General features: G+C 48.3%; 1 protein-coding gene across 1 annotated transcript in view; it reads right to left on the bottom strand.

Moving 5' to 3' along the window:
* LOXHD1 (lipoxygenase homology domains 1) overlaps window positions 1-25042 on the bottom strand; it is a 149195-nt gene that overhangs the window by 110480 nt on the left and 13673 nt on the right. The window contains exons 4-5 of the mRNA XM_034995710.1: window positions 23955-24139; window positions 2559-2657 (exon numbers count right to left, since the gene is read on the bottom strand). Of these exons, the coding sequence (XP_034851601.1) occupies window positions 2559-2657; window positions 23955-24139 (284 nt within the window). The remainder of the gene's footprint in view (window positions 1-2558; window positions 2658-23954; window positions 24140-25042) is intronic.

The following is a 25042-nucleotide window of genomic DNA, read 5'->3' as shown; positions in this document are numbered from 1 at the left end:
TTTATTCCCTCTACTGGTTTAGAAGTTATACATTTCTTATGGGGGGGGTTACTTTTACAATTTTAATATGCATACTTGACTTATTGAAGTCTAAAGTTCATCAATACCTATGCTCTCCTACCGCTTGGGGATGAGCTGTGACCAAGAACTTAATTATATTTTAACTTTCATTATTTACCTTCCTTCTCAAAGATGATCGTGTTCTAGTATTTTGGGTCCACATTTTCTCATGCCCTGATGATAGTTATTATTAATATTGTTTACTATAGTCAATGCTTGCTTAGCTTTGTTACATCAATATCAATATTTTCCTCGCTTCACCTTTCTTGTGGGTATGATTTCCTTTTTCTTAAAGTATATTCTTCAGCAGCTGTTTAAGTATACGTGTATGAGTGGTAAACCCTATTTTTCTTTGTTTGCGTGGCAATTCACTAATTTTGCCCTCACTCTGGAATGATAGCCTAGCTGGACACAGAATTCTAGACTGATATATATTCTTGCTCAGAACATTAAATCTATTATTCCATGAACTTATGACCTTGTATAAGTAGCTGATAGGAATTTACTATCCTTCTAATTGGTTTTGTAGAAGATAATCTGCCAAATCTGGTTACCTTTAAGATCTTTCTCTTTGCCTTTGGTTTCCCCACAATGTATCTAAATGTGGATTTGTTTTCCTTTATCCTGCTCAGTGACTCCTTCTGTTACTTTAGTCTGAAAATTCATATCTTTGCTCAATTTTGAAAAAGTTTCAGCCATTATCTTTTCAAGTATTTTCTTTCACCTATTCTATTCTCTATTGGAACTCCTATTCAACATCTATCAGAACTTATTCTGTCCTTCATGAATCATGACCTCTCATTTGTATTTTCCTCTTCATGTCTCTGCTCTGAGTATTTTGTTCATATTTGTGTTACAGTTCATAAGTCTCTATTCAGTGGTTTCTAATTGTGTTGTTTAACACATGCATTAAGTGTTCATATTTAGTAACTATATTTTCATTTCCTATATTTCTGTTTTATATACTTTTCATGGTGCCTTGTTGTTTTCTTCAATTGTTTTGTTCATGTCTGTAGTCCATTTAAACATATTTAAACTATAGCTTTTCTCAGATTACTCTATTATCTGAAATTTTTTTAAAGATTTTATTTATTTATTTGGCAGAGAGAGACACAGCGAGAGAGGGAACACAAGCAGGGGGAGTGGGAGAGGGAGGAGCAGGCTTCCCGCTGAGCAGGGAGCCTGATGCAGGGCTCAATCCCAGGACCCTGGGACCATGACCTGAGCCGAAGGCAGACGCTTAATGACTGAGCCACCCAGGTGCCCCTATTATCTGAAATTCTTGAGCATTTACTCTTACTGACTGTTGTGTCCACTGATGGTTAGTCATGGGGGATTATGTCCTCGAGTGTTTTGTAGTTTTGGAAAGTGAACTCATCTCCAGTACCTTATCTCTGGGAATCTCATGCAGTCTTGCAAATGCTTCTGCAAGCACCAGAGGTATTACTGGCATGGAGCCAATTTCTGTGCTTGGGGAGGGGAGGTCCCCAAACTACACTTGTAGTGTAAAATCAGATGTCAAGCCCACATGAGTGTGAGCAGAAGGTATCAATTTCTCAACAGCTCTGTCTTTTTAATCTAGAGCTCTTGCGGAGATAAGGTTATTGTACTGATAAGCAAACTTTTTCCTGACCTTTTTTGCTGAAGATGTTCCTGTGAACCTTCAGGCCTCCTGGCTTTACCTGTGGTTCTAATTTTGCCTATCTTGCTTCATGCAGGACACAATCTTATTTTCTGACCCCAAATGGGTACGGAAATCTATCCTGTAGATTGTTGAACATGAAAGCTCCCTCCTTCCAAATGCCATAGCACCAATTCATACCTAATACTTTGGTTTTGAGTTCCCTCTTCATTTCTGGCACCTGGAGATCTCTTTTTTCCTTAAACTCAGCAGTGCATTTTGAATTCTTTAATACATTGCATCCCAAATTCGGATCTCAGTAGCTTTTCTGACTCCTGTGTTATTTCATTAACTTCGAGGAAGCAGGAGAGAACCACCTGTCTCAGTTCTACTGGCCTGAATGTCCTCCCAATACTTGTGGCCATGCTTTTGTCTTCAGTTCTTGCTTCACCTATGAAGACAAGTCTAATTATCTATCCCTGGCTCCATTCTACTCTGCACCAAACCACTGCACTGAATCAGGCCATGCCCAGCCACATTCAAAATATAACGCAAGACGGCCATGGAGCTTAAGGAGATAGAGAAAGTAAGAATGAGTGTCTTGGTGATGTAAAGCTTGGGTCTGTTCATAGTCTCGGATGAAGGACAAGTGTAAATAGACCTGAGACCCCACACCGTATTCTGAAAACACATCACACGCATAGATTTTACAAGATGGGCACCTGGCTGCCCAGGGAAGGCCATGAACAACCACGCTGCAAGCAGAATTGCAGCTCAACAGAGGAGACTGGAGCTGCCTTCCTCTGCCAGGCGTGGGGGGGAACAGCCCACCTAAGAAGCAGAACTGGGCACAGCTTGGGAAGAAAGGATTTCTTACCTGTGTCTCCATACTCTCCAAAGACATTGATGAACACGTCAGCATCGGTCCCCGCACCCATGACGTCACCAGTATACACCCTGACTTCATACTTGTTACCTGGGAAGGAGGACAGAGAAAGCCTCGGCTCATTAGGATCCCGAAGAGAGAAGAACAAAGGCCCCAAGGGAGCTACCACACCAGCCACCCTTCCCTCCAACAGAGCCTGAGGTCTCACCATTGCTGTCAAGAACACAGCAAGAAACAAGCTGCCTGACACTGGTTCCAAATGGTCATTGCCAGTATCCATGCGTATCAAGTTAAGGCACCGCACACCTTAAACTTAGACAGTGTTACATGTCAGTTATAGCTCAATAAAGCTGGAAAGAAAAGTCAAATGGTCATTGCTAAACGGTGTGCACAGCGTAAATCAGGTAGAGGGAACTTCTGTTTTTCTCTACTAACATGCTGCCTTGGGATGCAGGAATCAGCCCCAATCCAGAGGCCACACTGAACCAGACCACCAGCCCATCTCCCCTGGATATTGAAATGCTTCTTACTGGGCCCACTGCACATCTACTCTGCCCTCTCCAATCTGTTCTCCACACTTCATCACAGTGTAAAAATTCACTGGGGAAAATACATTCTGCAAATGAAAATCAAATTTATATGTAAATTATCAGGGCCATAACCAGTGCAAAAACTAGAGCACTGAGAGTAGCCAGCAAATGCATGCTTAGTGGTTACCTTACTTAAAGATCTGTATTGCTTCCTGTATCTTTCTCCTATTCGCAGAACCCCATGCACTGTAACCTCCAAATGCCTCAGCCCTGGCCATGGCCTTGCGGGGGGATGGGGCTCAATGTAAACTACACAACAGGCTGAGCTCTGCCTAGGTCTCCCCAGCTGGAGCCTGCCTTAGAGTGAAGGAGTAAAGGACAGGGGTTGCTGTGTGGTGCAGGACGGAAGACTCCTCTAGACTTTCTTTGGGTGCTAACAATTCCAAGGGCTGAGGCGATTTTCCCTTCCCTTTCCCCTTCCTTCAATGACTTTTTATTTTTTATGTAGGAGAATTTTGTTCAGATTTCTTATGCCCAATATGTGAAGTTCATAAAAATTAGAGGTGTTTCAGTACCTTTCAAAAACGTATCTGTATCCCCATGTTTATTGCAGCATTATTTACAATAGCCAAGACATGGAAAAAGTTAAGTGTCCATCAATGGAAGAATAGATAAAGAAGTATACACACTCACACACATGCACACAAACATACATAAATATATAATTGAATATTATTCCGCCACAAAAAAGAAGGGAATCTTGACATTTGCAATAACATGGATGGACCCTGAGGGCATCATGCTAACTAAAATAGGCCAGTCACAGAAAGACAAATACAGCACGATTCCACTGATAATGTGGAATCCAAAAAACAAACAACAAAAAAACCACAAAAACACCCCAAAAAATCCCCCAAACCAAAACAAAACAACCCCAAACCCATAGATACAGAGAACAGATTGGTGGTTGCCAGAAGTGGGCTATAGGGAGTATACAAAATGGGTCAAAAGGTACAAACCTTTGGTTATAAGATAAATAAATCATGACCCGTAATGTACAGCATGGCAACTATAGTTAATAATACTGTACTGCGTATCTGAAAGGTGCTGAGAGAGTAGATTTTAAAAGTTCTTATCACAAGAAAAAAATGTGTCATTATATGGTGATGGATGTTAACTAGACTTTTTATGATGCTCATTTCTCAATAGATACACATACCAAATCATTATTTTGTACACCTGAAACTAATATAATGTTTTATGTCAATTATACCTCAATAAAAATAAACTGGAACTGTTTTAATTGAGGCCCAGCAGAGTTCCATGCCCTCTGCCTGCCCACCTCCTCCCTAGGGCCTTTCCTAATGTCCTAGCCCCCAGGGGCTTTCTCCTCTGCATTCCTTGGCTCTGCCATGTTGTCTGTGTCAATGATTTCCAAGTTTACCATCTATCGCCTTGCATGGTTAGCTGTTTACTGCAGGTGAGGCTTCCAAGTTCTTCAAGAATTTAAAAAAGGTCTGGGGCAGGACTTCCTTCTCATGTATAGCCCCCCAAAACAGCCCCTAGCACACTTTGCTGAGCACATACTGGAGTCTCACTAAGTATGTCAGAAAGCAACTTGATTCACAACTGGATTCCCAGCTCAAAGTCCCAGGGAAGTCACTCAGGGCAAAGGAGTGAGGTGGGGGAGATAAGGAGAAAACTTAATTTCACCCAGTCCCTATCTTGAATCCTGCCCAGCAGCTGCCATCTAGAGATGACATGATGCAGAATGTTGCAGGGCACCCACAGAGGACACCCCCACATATCCACAGCCCTGAAGCCTGATCTTTAACCTGCTGAGAACCTGAGCCGGGAGGGAACAATTCTCTCCTTGAACCTCACTCGGTGAGGTTCCTCCAATTCTTGTCCCCTCCAATTCTTGTCCCCAACCAAAGAGTTCCCAAATTCCCACCCCACTTTCTTCCCCATGAAGACCCCTCTGAGATGGGAGACAGAACCAGGGTCTTTTTTTTTTTTTTTTAAAGATTTTATATATTTATTTGACAGAGAGAGAGACAGCGAGAGAGGGAACACAAGCAGAGAAGTGGGAGAGGGAGAAGCAGGCTTCCCGCTGAGCAGGGAGCCCGATGCGAGGCTCGATCCCAGGACCCTGGGATCATGACCTGAGCTGAAGGCAGACACTTAGCGACTGAGCCACCCAGGCGCCCCCAGAACCAGGGTCTTCAGAAGAACCCCTAGGTCAATGACTTGAAGTCTGAGCCAAATTCAGGCTACCTGGGGAGCTTGCTGACCGGGCAGGTTTCCAGCCTGCCCTCCTTCCCCAAAGATCCTGTGACATATCTGTGGAAGACCAGGAGGGCCCTGGCCGGTCCAGCAGGCCCCTGCTCCTGATCATCTTCCAAGTCACAGAGGCCTCTGGCTGTGGGCTGTTCTTTCCTCCTCTGAGAACCCTTCATTTGGGTTCACATCCTTTCTCAGCTCCAGTCTGGGGCTTACTTCACACAGAGGCAAGTCCCCTCTGCAGGGTGACAAGATGCCCAGGGCCCCCTTGGCTGGTGATGCCAGGGTGAGGTGTGGGCTGGGGGAGGCCCTAAAGGCCACTGCTGAGTATCAGTCAGTCAGAGAGGGCGACAGGACTCCAGAAAGAATGGGGCACAGTGCAGCAGGAGGAAAGGATGAGGGGGGCTGGGGAGCCCTTGGGGAAGGAGCAGCAGACACTCTGCATCATTCCAGAAGGCAGAATTGGACTTAGCACTTGAATTATAAAGAAGAATATTTTAGCTCACCAAAAGAAACGTTTTCTAGTAGCTAGGGCTATCCAACAAAGGCATGGGATGCCCTTGGGGGAAGTTAGTTTCCCATCCCTAGAGACATCTAAGCAGTCACTTTGTGACGAGCACAGTGGTGGAGAGCCATCTGTCAGGGAGGCTGTAAAGAAAATGCCAGAGGTGAAAGAATATGAGAACACTAAGGGTCCTTCTCAGTCTACAATTCCATGACATCTGACCAGGAAAGGCAGGCTGCAGACTAGAGAGGGAAGCCAAGAGATGGCGGGGGTGGGGTGGGGGGTGGGGGGGGCAGTTCTCAGAGGACAGGGGAGGTACCCGAGGCCGGTGCAGGCAGGCCTGGGGAACAGGAGGCCACACAGGGCTTTGGGAACACAAAGCATCCCCATGCCAGGAAAGTCCAGAGAGGCAGGCATCAGGGCTGAAATGAGGCCACGTAGGAGACAAGGGTGGAAGGAGCTTCCAGAACCTTCCAGCTGAGGTGGACCAGGGGCCCAAGCCCAGGGGTCAGAAAATCAGATGAACAGAATGCAGGAGAACGTCAGTTCTGGGATAAGGTTGGACTGTTCTCTAACCTCTGCAGAACTCTCTATGGCAAGATGGGGCCCTGGGTTTTCGTGTGGTTGGCTGGGTGAGGAGCAGGACCCCCGTGTGCCAGATGACCTCCTATCAAATTGAGGAGAGGCTGAGAACAGCAGCAGGGTGGGCAAGCATACCTCACAAAACTGTTCTCTAAAACGCCCCGAAGAGAGACAATGAGGCTTATTATATTACTGTTCTCCCGGCTTTTCTTCCACATTTCCTCTCCAAGCAGAACCCCATTCTATCTGATGTGCCATTTTCCAAACAAGGCCTAGGGCCCCACGCCAACCCTAAATTGTGATAAAGTGCATATACTGTTGAGAGAGCACAACGGGATAAAAGCAGGGCTTCATTCTCTCATGGCTGGCTGACTCAGCACAGTGCATCCGGCCTTACTCCCAAGTGGTCATGAGAGCCCCCCACTTTCCCGTGATCAGGATTTCAATGAGCACAAACTTGCCATTCTGGTCACAAGTGGGTTTGTGTATGTTGAATTCACCCCTTAGATCTAGTGATCCGTGTGAGAGCAAAATGTCCGCATGTGAAATGTGGCTGCCTCCCTGGTGAAAGGACCAGCCAGGGGGGAAGATCCCAGGCCAGGAAAAATCCCTGCTCCAAAGGCCAGAAGGGAACAAGGGGGGCCAGAGAAAGCAGATGAGAGCAAAGAGTTCAAAGAGGATGGCCGGGGCTGGCCCACCTTCTAGGACAAAGAATACTAAACGGTCACCCTGGCCTTGCAGCTCATGAGGCCCCTGCACGTCCTTGATGTCATCTGAACCATACAACGGCCACACGATACAGGCAGGACAGATACTGTTGACATTCTCATTTACAGATGAGGAAACGGAGGCTCAGGGGGCAAGGCGTCTTGCCTGGGGCCACACAGCTGCTAAATGATGCAAGAGGGGCTCAAAGCCAGGTCTCTTTTCTCTGAAGCTAGGGCTCTTTCTAGAATGCGTCTGGGCCTCTCATTCTCTATGCCAAGGGGTAGGCACATTTTTTCTGTAAAGTGCCAGATAGTAAATATTTCAGGCCTTGCAGGCCACCTGATCTCTACTGCAAGGACTCGACTCTGCAGGGGTATCATGAAGGCAGCCATGCGCAATACGGTAGTCCCCCCGCCCCCTTACCTGCAGGACTACGGCGGAGATCCCGAGTGGATGCCTGCGACCCTGGAGCGCACCCAACCCTACAGAAACTAGGTTTTTTCCTATACATAGAGATTACTAATAATGTTACAACAACTGCAATAATATGCTGTAATAAAAGTGGTGTGAGTGTGGTCTCCCTCTCTCAAAATTCCTTCCTGTACTAGGCTCACCCCTCTGGAGAGGATGGGAGAGGACAAATGCCTGCATGATCACCACGTGAAGAGCACGACGCAGGCTCCGGGACTCGCCTTCCGACCGCCGGTCACACACAGGTGCCTCTGCTCTGGAGGCGGACTGACCTCCTGAAACCGCGCACGCACGGCGCGCAGCGTAGGACTACGTAAGCAAGTGGGCGTGGCCTTGTGCCAATGAACTTTATTTATGGACTTCGTAGAACTTTATTGAACTTCAGAGAACTCTCCTGTGTCATCAGATATTATTCGTGGTTGATTTCTTTTCAGCCGTGAAAAAGCGTAAACATCTCTGTTCGCTCCAGGTCCTCGCAAAACTATACCTAGTCGGCCCGCAGCCTCTATGTAGACGGCCACCCGCTGCCCCAAGCTGTCTTGTGCTTTCGGGCACTGTTCTGTGTTTCTCGGCAGGGGACTGCAGGCAACTCTCTGCTCGGTGGCCTGGAATGGGAGCGGAAGTGCTTGGTGCAGGGGTGGCCAGCCTGCTTGTCGCAGGGTGATCGCAGCATACTCATCACTAGCTAAGCAGCTCAAGGCTCTGAAGACTGGGGAACTGTTGCCCTTTTCCTGTGGGGCTGGAGGGGGTGAGAAGGACCATGTCCTGTGCCCAGTGTGGGCACGGAGGGCCAGCTTTCCCTGCCCCTACAATGCTGGGTGACTGGGCTGAGCTCAACGTTCCCCTGAGTGCAGTGGAGTATGGGGGCCTGGGCTGGGGTTTCCTGAAGGTGGGGACAGATGGCAGCATCAGTTCTGCAACCTCAGGCATTGTGCCTTCACCTCCTTGCCTGGCTGAGACTGAACAAGGAGCAGAGATGGAAAGAGAGGGTGAAGGTCAGGTTGGAGGAGGAACTAGCAAGTTCACTGACCTTCCTGAGCAAGCATGGGACCAATAGGGCCTAGTGATGGATCAGAGGAATGGTTGCCCAAGACAGTTCTACGGTTGGCCTGTGGTTTAATCAATGCTATAACATTTTCCCTTGAACTGATTTCTCTCTGGCCTTTTAGTGAGTAACCATTAGCTCACAGGGTGCCTTTCTACAAATTAGAAAAAGTCTCCCTTCCTCAAGACACTTTACTGCCATCTGTTGGATAATTGTCATAATAGATACACAAACCTACAACCTCTATGATGTGAAAAGTGTCTCCTTACATAGTCTCAGTTGTGCAGTGCACAACCTGCGTATCTGAACCCAGCAACACTACCTTTCAGAGAGTGGTTGCCTTTCCCTGAAGGTCAGTGAGAGCTCAAAGAAGCCGAAGTAGTTTGAGCATTGATCTGAACAATATACAATAAGGGAAACAGACCAGAGATTAAGGTAATCCCAGGGTACCTTCCAGAGCCAAACAGAACTGAGTTGGGGTACTGCAGGGATGGCATAAGTTGCAGCTTAAAGACAGGTGGCCGCCTTAAGGCCACAGCTTAGGGTTGTCTGTGCCCTGCTTGCCCTGCCCAGGGGATCCACCAGCCGAGCCTTGCCCCCTCTTTCCTCTGCAGGCTGCATGGCAGAGGCACAGCCCTGCTCCCTCTGAACAGGAACCATGTCCCCTGTCGGCCAGCCGGAAGCTGCCTGTGTGGGCTTCCAGAAAAGGCAGGCATGGCAGGCCCGAGCTGCCGCCTGTGCCTGGTGCGCTAGCCTCCCCCACAGCCTCGCCTGCGCTGTCTGGAACAGTCAGCACACAGCAGCGACAGGACACATCTGAGAGAGCCACCTTGGGCGGCGGGGGGGCGGGGGGAGGCACAGCCACGAGTGGGCCGCATCCCCCAGATCTCGCTGCCGCGCCGGGCTGAGCCGCTCGTCACGTTCCCGATGACAGAAGTCAAGCAAAGGCCCGGAAACGAAGCCTCGGTGCCGCTTGCCAAGGAAGGGACCCTCCCACACCCAACGTGATCTGAGCCTCCCAGCCGCTCACGTGGCCCGGGCTTTTTTAGGAAGCAGGGAATCATGAATGAAGTGCTGCTGCGTTGACGCACGGTGTTTCTTTCCCCAGCCTCGCGCATTCTCAGGTCCCGCGTGGTTAGAACGCGGCTTCATTCACTCGGGGCCCGTGAGAGGTGGCGGGGGGGGGGGCTGGCGGGACTTGACCTCGGCCCAGCCCCACGCGAGTCCACAGCTGCTCCCTGGCACCCGTCACTTCCGCTCAGCCCGAGCCAGCCGCTGCAGAAGCGCGATCTCACCCGCGCCGCGGAGGAGGACACGGAACCGAGCGAGAGACACCGGCGGGACTGCCCTGGGGGGGGGGCGGCGGAACGTTCTCCCCCAGCCACGGAAGGCCCGCCTCCGACTCCTTGCGCCTGCGCGGGTGCGGGGAGGCGTGTCCCCGGACCCCGGAAGACCCAGCGCGGGGAGCTGGGTCCCAGCCCCTGAGCAGTGGAGGTCCTCCCAGGTCCGGAGACTCGAGTCTCCCTCCCCCCTTGCTGCCCCCAAAAGGTTTCCTCTTCCTTCCCTCTGGTCCAGAGGTCCACATCTCTCACCCAGAGTCCCCCGATTCTTCAGTGAGGACTTGGAACTCCTCTGCTTTCTCGAGAATTGCCTCAACCTTGCCGCCCCTACAGACACACGCACTTACCAAAGTGGTAAGAGCCTCTGATGCTTACTGAGGACTGACATGGCCCGTCACACCTCTTTCTCCTGTAATCCTCACGATGGCAGACCCTATTACTACTGCGGTCACCACTCGCTGAGAAAGCATTAGAAGCAGCAGGTTAAGAAACCTGATCAAGTTCCCACAGTTAGAAAGGGTGAAGCCCAGATTTGGACTCAAGAGGTCCAGGCAGGAAGATTCTCTCTCGGCTGTCACTGCGCCCACCCTGCCAGGTCTAGCTTAGAGCCCACCTCCCAAGCCCGCGGTGCTCCACTTTAGAACTCTCCAGGCGTCTGTCACTTATTTGGCACCTAACAGGTGCTCAAGCACATGCTGAGCCTGGTTACGCAAGGACATTAAAACATCGCTCAGTCATAAACGGTTGCTCCTGGGTGGTAATCAAGAAAAACCACTCTGTCCCTTGTTTCACTGCCAAATCATAGATAGCTAGTATCCTTGCCTCGGACACTGTGATGTAAGCCTGATGTTATCAGGTGCTGAAAGACTATGGAGTAGGTAGGCTTTCACTCCTTTTAGCTCATTGTGCGCACGCCCTCATCCAATTCATTGCCAAGCCCCAGAGAGCCATTTCCACATGTCCCTCAGACACTCATCTCCCTTGGCTCTCACCCCCGTTGCTCTGCTCTGCAGTACCCTTCCTTTCCACCTGCACACCCCAGCAATCTCGGCTCTATTTCTCACCTTTCCACCCCAGACTCCACTCCACTGCTGGGAAACCAGCACTTCTCGTCCCCTGCTGGAGGAACCAGAACGCCACACAGCCTTCCTGGAGGGCGGGTGAGTAATACCTGTCAGAAGGCTTACCATTCTACAAGCCCCTTGAACTAACAATTCAATCACTGTGCATAACAATTCATTTATATTAGGAAATAATTGTGTTCATAAATGACCTATAAAGATGTCTATCACAGCATATCACAGCATCGTTAATAACGAAAAATTGAGAACCTAAAAATATCCAAAATGGGCAATTGTTGGGGTGAATTACGATATTCACCCATGTGGCCATTTAAAATAATGGTTTAGAAGATTGTTCAATGTTATTATATGATATTAAGTGAAAAAACCTGGTTACAAAGTTGACTGTAATACAATACCACTTTTAATCAGTATGTAGTATTTAATATATTCATACATAAAAAAGAAAAGGAAGGAAATTCAAAATGTTAACAGCAGTATCGCCAGGGCTCTCCTACACAGCTGTTAAGTTCAAGGCTCTGGGTTTACTCTTGGGTCTATCACTTCTATCTGTGCAAATTACCTAACCTCTCTGTGCCTTAGTTTGCTTCACCTGTAAAATGGGAATAATAATAATAAATCCGTCATGACAGTGTTGTGAAGATTAGATAGATAGAGATTAGAACAATGTCTGACATTGAGTGAGTGCCCAATAAAAATTAGCTATTATTATTTGGGGGGTATGGGATTATGGAAGATTTTATTCATCTTCTTGCTTATTTGTACTTTTGACAATTTTTACAATAGCCATACTTTTTCCCCTGTAATTGAAAACTAAGGATTGAAGTCACCTAAAGCCAACACTTGAATAAGTCATGCCCTCTGTAGTCCAGAAGGAGCCATTGAGAACCACCAGTCTGTAAGACACATCTAAGGAAAATCCATGCACTTGATAGATGACTGTACACGAACTGGCTTTGGTACCAGAAACCTTTGAGCTTGCTGCTCAGGGCAGCTAGGAGGCTAGAGGGAGGGTTGAGGACTGGACTAAGGAAGAGAAAAGACAGAGGTAGGGGCCCACCAAATAGACATCCAGCCCTGGGTAGGTGGGAACCCTTTCTCTGACACCCCTGCGCCACTCTGGCCAACACTTGGGAGCTCAGGGGAAGGGTCCAGCAGGAAACCACTGGTGGCTGGAATGGACACCCACAGCTGGATCATTGCCAAGGCAATGTCTGTATTATAAGTTCCAATTTTCCTGCATACAAAATGCAGCTCTGAGAAAGTGCTCTCCACAAATAGGAAAAAAAAAAAAAAAAGGGTTATTATAAACACCTATCTGAAAACCTCATTCTGTTTGGAAGCCTAGCAAACTCCTTCCCAACTAGGAAGTCTCAATTGGGCATCACCTCCTCTATGAAGCCCTCCTGATTCCTCCTTCCTCTATGCTTCCATTGGTCTAGGTCATTCCCTATTTAGAACATTCTGTCTTTTTGCACTGATTATTTACTGGCTTGACTCTCTTCCTTTTAGTCTCTAAGTTCCTAGAGAGAAAGACCTGTACATATTTACCCTGAGCAAAGGATCTGGTACATAAAAGATTCCCCAAAGTGCCCACTGAAACACTGAATGACATTGGAAGAGCACAAGGTGGCATCTGGAGCCCAGGGCACTAGCTCTGCCCACACTGGGTGACCAAGAGCCAGTGGCTTAACTTCCTGAGGCTTCTGTTTTCTCATCGACAAAATGGAGGAAGAGTTGATAAGGTCCCTTCCGGTCCTGAAATTCTCTGATATTCCTCACCGAGGCCTCATTGGAAACTGTTCTCTGCTTCCCACTCTTTCCGGAGATGATTTTCTGCAACGTTAGGTGGGAGCAGATGGGGTGGGCGGGGAGCTGCTGCGAAGTTCAGAGGAGGAGAGCGCTGCTCCCCACCCCCCCACCCCACCCCCCCGCCCGAAACCCTCACGGCTCTGGCCCACCTCCAGAGGGTTTGAGGGAACAATGACTCCCAAGCAGCATCCACAGCAAATAGAGCTCAGACTCTGGGTAATGTTTGAGCTGGGTTAAGGGGAAACATCAGGGAGAAGGAAAAGGGTGTGGAAGAGAGGTTCTCCCTGCAGGCTTCCACTGAAATCAAGGTCATGAGCCTATTTCCAGTTGTCTAGATGAGCCTGGTGGGTTCTAGAGGGAATCCTGGCACTCCGTGACTCCAAAGTCCTACCTGATTCTGAAAGGCCAGAATCTTGGGTCTGTGCATCTCAGGGTCGGAATAGGCCAGGATGTAGGCGAAGAAGAAGGGAAAACACCAGGATCATAACAAGCAGCACCACCTCAATACTGGTGTCATTCACTGAGCACTTACTCTGTGGCCAGCCATGTGTTAAGTGTTTACGTTCATTTCCCCCGATGAATCAGCTCAACCACTTGATGAAGTGGGAATTCACGCTATCCCCACTTTACAGAGGAAGAGATAGAGGCACAGAGCGTAAGACATCTGCTCCTGCTTACCCAACAAGTGGAGTGGCAGAGCCAGGTCTGGGCGGCAGAGAATGGGGGTCTGGGACCTTGCTCATGGTGGAGAGATGGGCACTATGCAGGAGAATGCTAAGTATGGGAGGGGGTGAAATGAGAAAAAAGTATCCACAGCAGAAGGGAGGACACCAAAAGCCAGTTTCCTCTGCCCCATGGAGGAGGGCTAACCCTAGACCCATCCTTCTCTCTTTGGTTAACTCTATTAATCCTAAAAAAGACCCTGAGAAACCACCCACAGAGGAAGAAGCTGAGGATGGGAGTGGAACTGAGATCTGCCCTGGGTCTCATCACTGTTGGTGGCAAAGCCAGAACTAGAACTCAGGGTTTATAGTCCCTTGTGCTTTCTGACCCAGAGAGCTATATTTTAAAGTCAATGATTTGATTACTCAGTGGTATCATCCTATAAAATGTGGGAGTAAGTCAGGGCTGCTGGTTTATTTGGCAGAGCCCTCATGATGGGTGCTTTCTGCCTCCATCAGCCAGGCTGCTTGCATGCTGTGTTTGCTTTTGCACTAGGCAGTTCTCTGGCAGGCCCATCATAATCCGCCGCAGGTCAGCGAAATTTGCACATGCCCTGAAAATGTTAATCGCGATCCCTTTCTTGTCCAATCCCTTCTTCAAATGCACCGTGGGCACTGTGCCCAGCACGGTCTTGCCAAGACCGGGTGCACATCTGGAGCCATGTGATAATCACTGTGCCGCACACTGTGGGCTGTAATGAAATTATAACCCAGTTGCCCGATGAAATCACTGGGAGTGGAAACAATGCTTATGCTGGACAAACACAATCCCATTTCTACCTATTCCCTGGCCTCTGAGCAGCTTTCAGCCCCAGCATTAGCTGTCCCATTTGCTACAACATGAAGGAGAAGGAGGAGGAGGAGGAGGAGGAGGAGGAGGAGGAGAAGAAAAGAAGAAGAAGAAGAGAAGAAGAGAAGAAGAGGAGGAGGAGGAGGAGGAGAAGAAGAAGAAGAAGGAAGAAGAAGAAGAAGAAAAGAGGAGGAAGAAGAAGAAGAAGAAAAGAAGAAGAGGAAGAAAGGAGAAAGAGAAGAAGAAAGAAGAAAGAGAAGAAGAAGAAGAAAGAGGAGGAGGAGGAGGAAGAAGAAAAAAAAGAAAGGAAGGAAGGAGGAAGGGGGGAAGGAAGGGGGAGGAAGCCAGACTAGGAGTCTGGACGAAAAGGTCATCCGCCCCTCCCAACCTCCCAACCACCTGCATGCTCCTGGCCCACCTGCCCAAGCCGATGCTACTTCCGCAAGCAGCCCCTCAGTCTCTTTGGGGCATAGCACAATACTGGCTGCAGCCATATTTACTATTAACCCACCAAAGAAGATAAATGCTCCTTAGGGAAAGGTTGTTCCAAAGGAAGCCTAGGGTACAGGCTCAGCTGGGAGAAGGGGAGGGGCAGGACCCACTTCCAACCCAGCCCTTCTGAAAGCGAGGGCCTCCTCTGCTGCCAGCAAGGCCTGGGTCTGAAACATCGATAAGCTGTTGTGCCTGCTTTCCGACAGCCCTGGGGTGTGAACAGCCCCCAGGCCAGCTGGAACTCAGCTCTTGGCTTCCGAGGCCTGTCGCATTGCCAAGTTGGCAGAACTTTCCCCAAGCAATGTGGTGTGGGCTCAGTACTAATTTAAGCCACGTGATCAACTCAGCGATTTTTAAGGTGGGAGGGTTTGTGGGTTGGTGCTGGGCTGAGGACAATTACTTGGCCAGAAAGCAGGAAGTGACATCATATTAGCAGTGAGAAAGCCAGGCAGGGTCTGTCCTAAACAGGTCTGGCCCACTCCTCCAGCCTCACAGATGTGTCCTGAGCCTCCCTGGGGCCAGAGGGATGGGCAGCCCTGTGCTCTCAGCCCATGCAACTCTGCACTGTACTCACAATCACACCTGCGTGCTGGGCCCCAGGAATGTCACACCAGAAGTAACACATCAAGGTTCGGGGAGTGAATTCAGGGGGTGGGAGACCTGGAGCCAGGGAAGGGAGACAAGGAGACATTTAGCTAGCAGAATACCAGAAGAAAGCCAGTGCTACAAGGACCTAAGAGAACATCTAGTCGAACCTTCTGGTAAGATGAAGAAGCAGCCCAGAGGGGACCAGTAACCTGCCTAAGGCACACAGTAATCAAAGGGCAAGACTAGAAGCCAGTTATCTGCCCCCCACTCCCTCATAGAGCTCTTCCCACCCATCTCTGCTGCTGGTCTTCATAAGTGGATGTGTCTACACATGACCCCCCACCAACCACCACACACACACACACACACACACACAGGAGCCTGTTTTTTACTAATCTCCCTCAAGCCTCTGAGTCCCAGTGGCCAAGTTGGCAGGTAGGGAGACCTCAGAGAAACCTGAGCTTGGCTGGAGAGCCCAGAGAGACACATATTCAGCAGTTAGCACCCAAAGAGGCCAACAGCAGTCCCTTTGATATGGGGTGCCTCAGCCATTTATCCATCTTAAAACACCAGGGTGGGTTACAACCCACCCCATCAGCCACAGTGGCTACTTCTGGCCATGAATTGGCCGGATCATGTCTGAATCTCAGGGAGCAGGCTGAAAAGTTTCCCCTCCCTGCCCATGAGATTCTCTACACATCCCTGACTGCAGCTGGGAAGGGGGGACTCCTGAGAATCCACTTCTGTGTATGGCGCAGACGTCAATTTCTCCAGGGTTTGAAGGGGGAGAGCGCAAGGTGGGGGGTAGGCAAAGCTTTCCGGAAAGGCCGGGGCTTTACCCCCAGCAGGGCTTGGGTAGCATGGGGAAAACTGAAGCACAGGATGAAGGAGAGCATGCAAGGGGGAAAGGCGCTGGCTCTGACGTTTCCTCTCACCCTGAAATATGTTTTGTTGACAGCCTTCTCTCTAACCGACTTGACGCAGAAGTCTGGGAGCAAGGGTAACCCTTCCAGGCAGTGGTCAGGCAGGACTCTGGGGCTCTTGGGTTCTTGTGGGGCTTGATGGGACAGGGCCTGAGCCCCAGAAACTTCTGTCAGCAGTCTGGCTTCCACGCCACCATCAGGGAGCAGGTGGGGAGAGAATGTCTCATCCTCAAACCCGTTTCCTATGGGTCCCTTGAAACTTCCTCATGGTTTATGAGTGCTGGAAAGAACAGCTTTCAGAGCCACCGTCTGCCAGACACTGGAGCCAACACAATCTGAGCAAACAAGTTGAGAAATGGGAGCTGCTGGTCTGGGACTAAGAAACAGAGGGAGAGGTGGGAGGTGGTCTATGCATGCTCACCTTGACCCTGATATAGGTGTAAAGTGGGGATAATAATAGACCTCACCTCTGAGAGGCACTGTGGATTTGTACAGTGTATGCATATGAAGACACCAGACTATAGAAACATTTTGTCCAAAGGTCACATAGCTAGAAGGTAGTATTTTGGGGATTTGAACCTAAGACTCTTATGTCTTGAGTCATGGAGCTCTGAACCATGTGATGCTCTCCCCTCTCCTTGAGCGTAGCTCATACTGTGGTAGTCTGTGTCCTCACTGGACTGCAAGCAACTGGAGTGTCCAGACCATATCCTCACCCCAGAGCCAGCATTTAAGAGCAGCTCAGGGAGTGGAGGGGTATGACCCATGATAGCTGCTAATGGCGATGCTTCAGCTCAAGGCCTGGGAGACTGTGCTGAGATTCTGGTCAGAGGCCCTCAGTGTACAGATGTCAAGGTAGCTACTGTGCCCCTCTGGGTTCTAAGTTGTCAAAAGGGGAAGCCATTCTAGACAGAAATCCTCTAGGAAGAGAGTCAGACATCCATGGCAATGAGGGGATGCCAAGAGGCAGATGGCGGGATGGAAAATTCACTACAATTCTGGAGCAATTCGATAGCCAAGACTGTATTCCCAGAGATAGTCAATGCAGACATGCTGAACGAGCAGCTGCCAGCCTTCCACAGGCCCCAGAATGTGCGAGGACCCCTGACACCCACTCTAAGAGGGAGACGAGCATAGAGATGGCTGCTAACTCCCTAGTAGGGTGCATGTATGTCTGATTATTAATCAGGAGGTGTGATGTCTCCTGGACCATTCGACTAAGATGTGGAGGGGAGCCAGCCAAAAATGGGACACCCACTCCTGCTGACTCACGTGGGAATGAGTCAGGAGAATCCAGGTTGTTTCTCCAGAAGCCTTGAAGTCCTGGGCAAGAATTGAGGACTTGGGGTGGAGACAGCATTTTCATCTTTTCTTCCAGGGGAATAAGAGCCCTTGGACTGCAAAGTCAGTGTGGTGTATTGTCACTGTGGTGTATTGGGTTAATGGAAAGGCGGGATTGGTTATAAGAAGCAGGACATCAAGGGAGCCTGAATATCCAATCTTAAAAGAAAACAACAAAATTGGAAGTCTTACGCATCATGATTTCTGAACTTCCTACAAAGCTACAATAATCAAAACAGTTCAGTACTGACTTAAGAGCAGACATTTGGGTCAATGAGAAGAATAGTGAACCCAGAAATAAGCCCTTGTGTATATGGTCAAGTGATATTTGACAAGGGTGCCCAAACCATTCAATGGGGATGGGACAGTCTTTACAACAAATGATGCTAGGAAAACTGGATCTCCACATGCAAAAAAAAAAAAAAAAAAACAAAAAAAAAAAACACCCAAAATTGGACCTTTATTTCATTCCCTATACAAAAATTAACTAAAAATGGATCAATGGTTTAAAAGTAAGAGGTAGGGCGCCTGGGTGGCTCAGATGGTTAAGCGTCTGCCTTCGGCTCAGGTCATGATCCCAGGGTCCTGGGATTGAGTCCCGCATTGGGCTCCCTGCTCCTTGGGAGCCTGCTTCTCTCTCTCTCTCTGTCTCTCATGAATAAATAAATAAAAATCTAAAAAAAAAAAGATTTTAATTAAAAAAAATAAAAATAAAAGTAAGAGGTAAAAGTATAACACTTTTAGAAGAAAACATGGGACAAAATCTTCATGATATTGGGTATGGCGATGATTGTTGGATGTGACACCAAAAGCACAAGCAACAAAAGAAAAAATAATAAATTGGACTTCATAAAAATTAAAAACTGTTGTGCATCAACACAACTCTTTTCAACAGAGTGAAAAGGCAACCCATGGAATGGGAGAAAATATTTGTAAATCAATCACACCAGCTCAGAAGTTAATATCCACAAATCCATTCTGGATGGACCCCTACAATTCAATAATGAGAGCAAACAACCCAATTTTAAAATAGGCAAAGGACTTGAATGGACATTTCTCCAAAGAAAATGTACAAATGACCCATAAGCACAAGAAGAGATGCTTGACATCAGTAATCATGGTTATTATTGAAAAAACAACAACAGAAAATAAAGCATCGGTGAGTATGTAGAGAAACTGGAACCCTCATGCATTGTTAGTGGGAATGTGAAATGATGTAGCTACTGTAGAAAACAGTATGGCAGTTCCTCAAAAAGTTAAACATAGAGTCACTACCTGATCCAGTAATTCCACTGCTGGGTCTGTACCCAAAAGAAATGAAAGCAGGAATTTGAATAGCTATTTGTACACCAACGTTCATAGCGTTATTTATAATAGCCAAAAGATAGAAACAACCCCAATGTCCGTCAACCGCTGAATGGGTAAATAAAACAGGGTCTAGGCATATAATGGACTATTATTCAGCCCTACAAAGAAATGAAGTTCCTACACATGCTGTGACATGGGTGGACCTTGAGGACATTATGCTAAAGTAAAATAAGCCAGTCACAAAAGAACAAATAGTCTATGATTCCACTTATATAAGATCCCTAAGGAGTCAAATTTATAGAGACAGAGGGTAGAGCAGAGGTTCCCTGGAGCTGGAGGAAATGGAAACAGGGAGTCATTATTTTATGGGGACAGAGTTTCAGTTGGGGAAGATGAAGAAGTTCTGGAGGTGGATGGTGGTGATGGTCACACAACATTGTGGATTTACTTAATGCCACTGAATGAGACATTTAAACATGGTTAAGAAAGTGAATTTTATATATGTTTTACCACAATAATAATTTTAAAAAGAAGTAGGTTGATGGAGTCAGGGAGGCCTGTGCACTCTGTTCTGAGGAGCCCCCATCTGGAACACAGGGTTCTTGCCTAGGAGGTACATTCTTGGGGAGCCCTGGCAAACCAGAGCTGCTCAGCGAGGCAGGCTGGACATGTGCCCCGAGAGGAGAAGCCAAGAGCAGCCTGTCTTCACGCGGCTGAGGGGCAGACAGGAAAACGTACAGGGTGTTTGTCAGCAGAGGACTGCAACAGACAAGCAGGGGAAGTCCCAGGGAGACCGTCTGGGGTTTAATTTCTGGCAGATCTTTCTGACAACCAGTGCCACTTAGCACTGGAATGGCTGAGCTGGGTGGTTGGGAGCTGTCCACCGCTCAAGAAAGGCTAGATTCAAACCAAGGCTGAAAAAAGCAACCGGTGGGGATGCACGCTGTGAAAGGGATTCTTGTGACTGTAGGAGACTGGTCCTTCTGCCCTCGATGAGCCCTAGCTGTGACCCCTCAGGCCCTGATCTCTTAGGGGCCAGGCTGGTTGCGCTGCCCAGGGCCAGGCAGGAAGCCTCTTCCAAGAATTAGGAGCCCTGCATTCTAGTGTCAGCTCCATCTGTGGTCGGCTGTTTGATATTAGATGAATCACCCCCTCTCTGAGCATCAGTTAACTCATCTGTGTAACTAACACCTGCCCGCCCTCCTTCACCTCGCCTCCCCCAGAGGTGTGGTAGGGATGGAGTGAAGCCAGGACTCATGAAGAGGAGAGCCCAGATTCTTACCAGCCCTCCTCCGCTCCTCCGTATTTCTACTTTCCCTTCCTCACGGATCAGGGCTGGTACTATTTCCCGGCATGCAGTTTGCACACCACTGATGGCACGTGGGATGCTGATGGTGATACAGGAGGGTTACCTACCCTTGTGCATTTGTTTTAATATGTGCTGATGTATGCCTGATATTTATAGCAAATGATAACAGGGGGTTTTTTTTGTGATAATAATATCCACCTTCTTCTTAAACTTACTTACAAGACAATAGACAAGTTGCCAAAAGTGAGCTTAAGAAGAAGAGTAAGTAAATAATAAAGGAAGTTGTTGTACTTGAATAAAGCAAAAATCTTGAAGATGGAACGTGAGTGGCTGGGGTTTGGAAACCTCCAGTGGTTGAGGGGACACAATAACCTGTCTCCCTCACCCCAGTGACAGATCCCCAAGACCTGGCAATCAGACACAGAGGAAACCAAAAGGTGAAATGTTTGGGTTGGCCCTGATACCCGGTTTCCTTAAGGTGTCAGATGCAGAGATTTTTACCAACCAACTGAGAACCACTGAGAAACTGAACTTGTCTCTAGGATCTTCCATCCACACAACTGTGAGTTGGCCGTCATCCACCCCCTTCTTTTGCAACCTCCTGTCCCTTTTTTTTCTCATGCCTACCTTTGCCAGAGTGGGATCCATGAAGGAAGAGGGTGGCCCTGACCAGGCATTCACCCCAACGGCTTAGGAAGATATTAGGCACTTTCCCACATTTAAAGAGAACCCTAGAGAGGTAAAAGTAATCTCCATGGCAAAAGTCAGGCACTGTGCCATGCAGGGAGGGTGACATTCTTGTCCAGGGCAGAAGTCCTAAAGCTCCGCGGCTCACTGGCACCCACAGGTAGGGCAAGCTCCCGTCATGCCTGTGTCTTTAAGCATGATATACGAGATCCTTTATAGAGGAACCATCTAGAAACCTGATCAAGGTCCAGCCCCTCCACCCCTGCCACTACCTTTTGATCACCTCGGTCAAAGGGTCAGTCGGTCAGCCTAGAACACCTACCCTCCCTGAAGAGCAGGAATGAAAGAAGGTTCCAGCTAATTATCAGCCAGAACTTCAGGAGATGGTCCTGGGGGTGGGGAGAGGGGAGCAAGGCTATCCAACTAATGATCCACCATGTCTTGGAGGGTCGTGAAGGGGTGAAATATACACTTAAAATGTCCCCTTCTATTATTGCCCACATCCCATGTCTTAAAGTATTTTCATCTATCAAATTACATGGATGAAGAAATAATTATCTTCCCCATTTTGATCATCAGAGACCTTCTGCAGCAACCAAACGTCAAGTTGGTATAATTCCAGGTGAAAAGCAAAGAGAGTTAAACTTTTGTTTACCAATGCAGTTCTTTGAATATTTGAAGATCTCCTTTTTCATTCCTTCTTCCAGAATCCAGCCTGGAAATACTAAAAATCCAGTGCCCTCTAGCTCATAAAAGGGCGGGGGGCCCAGGCAGCCTGATTCAGGGATGGCACCAGCGGATGTCTTTGTCTTTCCCGCAAGGCAAGAACACCACCCAGGATGATTCTTGTGGAAAGTTGGAGAACCACGGAGTGACTCTAATTCATTCTTAATGGTGACTTTTCAGAAGCTCTTCTAACAGAGGAACCCTGGATTTTCATGTGACCAAAGCAAAAGGTGGGATGAGGAACTAAATGGTGGGAAAGGGCAAGAAAAGGGAGCCTAAGAGAGCAGAGAGGAAGATGGCCAGCTTGCTAGGGATTGATCCTAGCAAAGACGCTGGATCAAGAATTAAAGAGACTTAAAGTCTTTGGGAAAATCTATGACATTCACCCCAAGTGAAAAGACATGCTTGGGGCTTGGGTAGACAATTCTCCCTCTCTCTCTTTCTCTTCTCTCTCTCTCTCTCTCACACACAATACAAATGGCCAATAAACGTATGAAAGATATCCAATGTCACCAATAACCAAAGAGATCACAAAGCCCCTTTTCCTATCCTGTTAAACAGTACTAAGTATTGAGGGCGAGGGAAGTGGGTGCCCTTGCACAGCTGGTGGGGTTGTGCACTGATGCACCCTTTCTAGGGCAGTTCGGAAATGCCCATTAAAAGTCTTAACCATGTGCATTCTATTTGACCTATAAATTCTATTTATGAATTTATACTAAGGAAAGAATCATTTGTCTGTGCAAAGATTTAGGTGTATTGTTTATAGTAACAATAAAATTGCAGAGGGGGACACAATGTAAATCAGACAATAAGGGGATCAGTGAATCCAAGATGGTACCTCCCTACACCAGAACACTCCCTAGAGCCATGGCAAGCAAGGGTGTCGAGCAGTATTTAATGGCATAGAAACAAACATGCTCTAAAACAGGGTGTTGTACCAGCCCATTCTTTCAAACTATACATGCATGGAGAAGACTAGAAATGAGTGCACAAAAATGTCACCAGTGATGTTTATCCAGGTGATAGAATTACAGGCATTCTGTTTTTATGTTTGCATGTGTCTCTGTTTTCTAAATTCTCTACAATGATCAAATTTGGCTTTTGTTAAGAAGAGAAAGATCAATAACATATCTTTTTAAGAAAAGAAACCGTGACGTTGCAAGTTATGATGATGGGGGCCACAGAGGAATGAGGCAAGTTCAAGGTCAGCTGGAAGGTAGAAAATCAGAGGTAGACAGAGAAAGGAGAGCTGAAGCCCAGTGGGACATGGGGTATGTTTCCTTCTGCCCAGCTAGGTTGCAAGAGAGGATGGGATTTGGAGACCACAGGGCACGTGTTGGAAGGCAGAGTCTAAGGAGTGCTCCTCCCTTCTGTTGCTTTGTTGAGTGACCCTGGCAAAGTCACTTTCCCTGGCTACCAAATGCCTTTCCCTCCGAAGGCCTATGACTCCCTCAAGCAAGGTGTTATGATGGTGGTATCCACATGTGATGCCTCCTCTTTTGGAAAGGCAAATATGTCCAATAATGAGGTAGGGTGAGGTCAGCACTTTAGGGGACAAAAGTGTGATAAAATAGGTCATGGGACATGGTGTGTGTTCTTCCATGATTTGTCCCCCTGCCTCCCGTGGAGCTAAAATGACTGAATTTAAGGCCTCTGATGCACTTGAAATTAGTTGTTTTCCTCCTCATAAAATCAGGAAGAGATGGGGACGGCTTGATGGCGCCCTGGAAGGTGTGAGTTCTGATTCTCATCTGCCATGCCCTGGCCGTAGCTCCCCTTCCTTTGGGCATCAGAAGAACGGCAAAGAAATTGGAGGACAGGGAAAGCTCCTTTGACCTCAGAGAGGACTCTCGGCGGATACCTATCAGCAAGAGCTGTTGAAAACACAGAAGATGCTCAGAACTGCACCCACCCCTCAGTCGTGCCTCCAGGTCCTCTCGCTTTCCCCTTCCCCTGAGCCCCCAGAGCACATAAGCTGGCTCTTGGGAAAGCCACGTGGAGAGATGGGGCTTCAGCCGGGCCCTAGCCAACAGGAGGACCCTGGAGGAGTGGCAAGGGGACAGGGGACTGGCCAGAGCAAGAAAGAGGCACGGGCCAGCCTGGGGCAGGGAGGGATGGCGGGCAGGCCGGCCTTGGCACTGACCTCGGGGCGCGTCCATGGGGTCGAAGCTGGCTAGCAGGTCACGGCTCCGCTGGCGGTCACCTTCCACGGTGCTCAGCCAGCTCTTGCAGTTGAAGTAGTAACGGAGGTGAGGCCGCTTCATGTCGGTGACGATCACACGATCCAGGTACCAGCTGGCGTTCAGGCCCGTGTTGTCATGCTCGATCCTGGGGCAGAAGCAGACACCCACACGACATTGGCAGAACGGAGACAACACCCCTTCCACACTGGAATACCCAAAGGTTCACTCCAAAGAGGGGTCCCATCATTTTGTTCTAGTGGTTGCTTTACCCCTCGAACCTCAACTTCCTCATCTGTAAAATGGGAATACCCTGCAAGGTAGAGGTGCTTATTAATGAGTGTTACATGGTAACACGTAATAAGGCATAATAACGCCTTCCACAGAAAATCCGGGATTGCCCAGGCTTGCAGCAGGGCCATCTTGAGCTTCCCTTCCCTCTCTGACCCCCAGACCCCCAGACGCCCCCCAGATACCCACCTTAGTCCCACCACCCAGATGATCCCCCCTGGCCATCTAGACTGATGTGGCCCCGTGGAAGTATCACATGAGCCGCATGTGTGAGCCATGTACGTAAGCTTAGATTTTCTAGTAGCCACATTAAAAAAGAAGCAAAAGGACTGGGGAAGTTCATCTTAATAATGTCTTCTATTTCATCCATTTATCATTTCAACACCTAACCATGTGAAAATTTACTAATGAGATATTTGACGTTCTTTTACTAAATTTTCAAAAAGCTAGTGTGTTTATATATGCATACGGTGCATCTCAATTTGGACTAGCCACATTTCAAGTGCTCGGTAGCCACACATGGCCAGGGGCCATTGTCTCCGGCAGCACAGATCCTCATTCTTCAAAATCGGGCCTCCCAAATTTCCCCCACTTCCTACAGTCCCCCTCATGCTTTGGCAGGCCCAGTTTTTCCTCTGAGGTCAGTGTCTCCTCCAGACCTTGACCTCTGGATGGCCTCACTTTGCGCCAAGCGTCTCCTCCCTGCTCATTGCAGCGAGGCCCTATCTTTGCTGTTTGTGGGACAAACCCAAACTCAAGA

Source organism: Mirounga leonina, unplaced genomic scaffold (assembly GCF_011800145.1).
Source record: "Mirounga leonina isolate KUSES-001 unplaced genomic scaffold, KU_Mleo_1.0 Mir_93, whole genome shotgun sequence".
NCBI classification, from domain to species: Eukaryota; Metazoa; Chordata; class Mammalia; order Carnivora; family Phocidae; genus Mirounga; species Mirounga leonina.
This window is presented reverse-complemented; position numbering and strand designations above follow the sequence as displayed.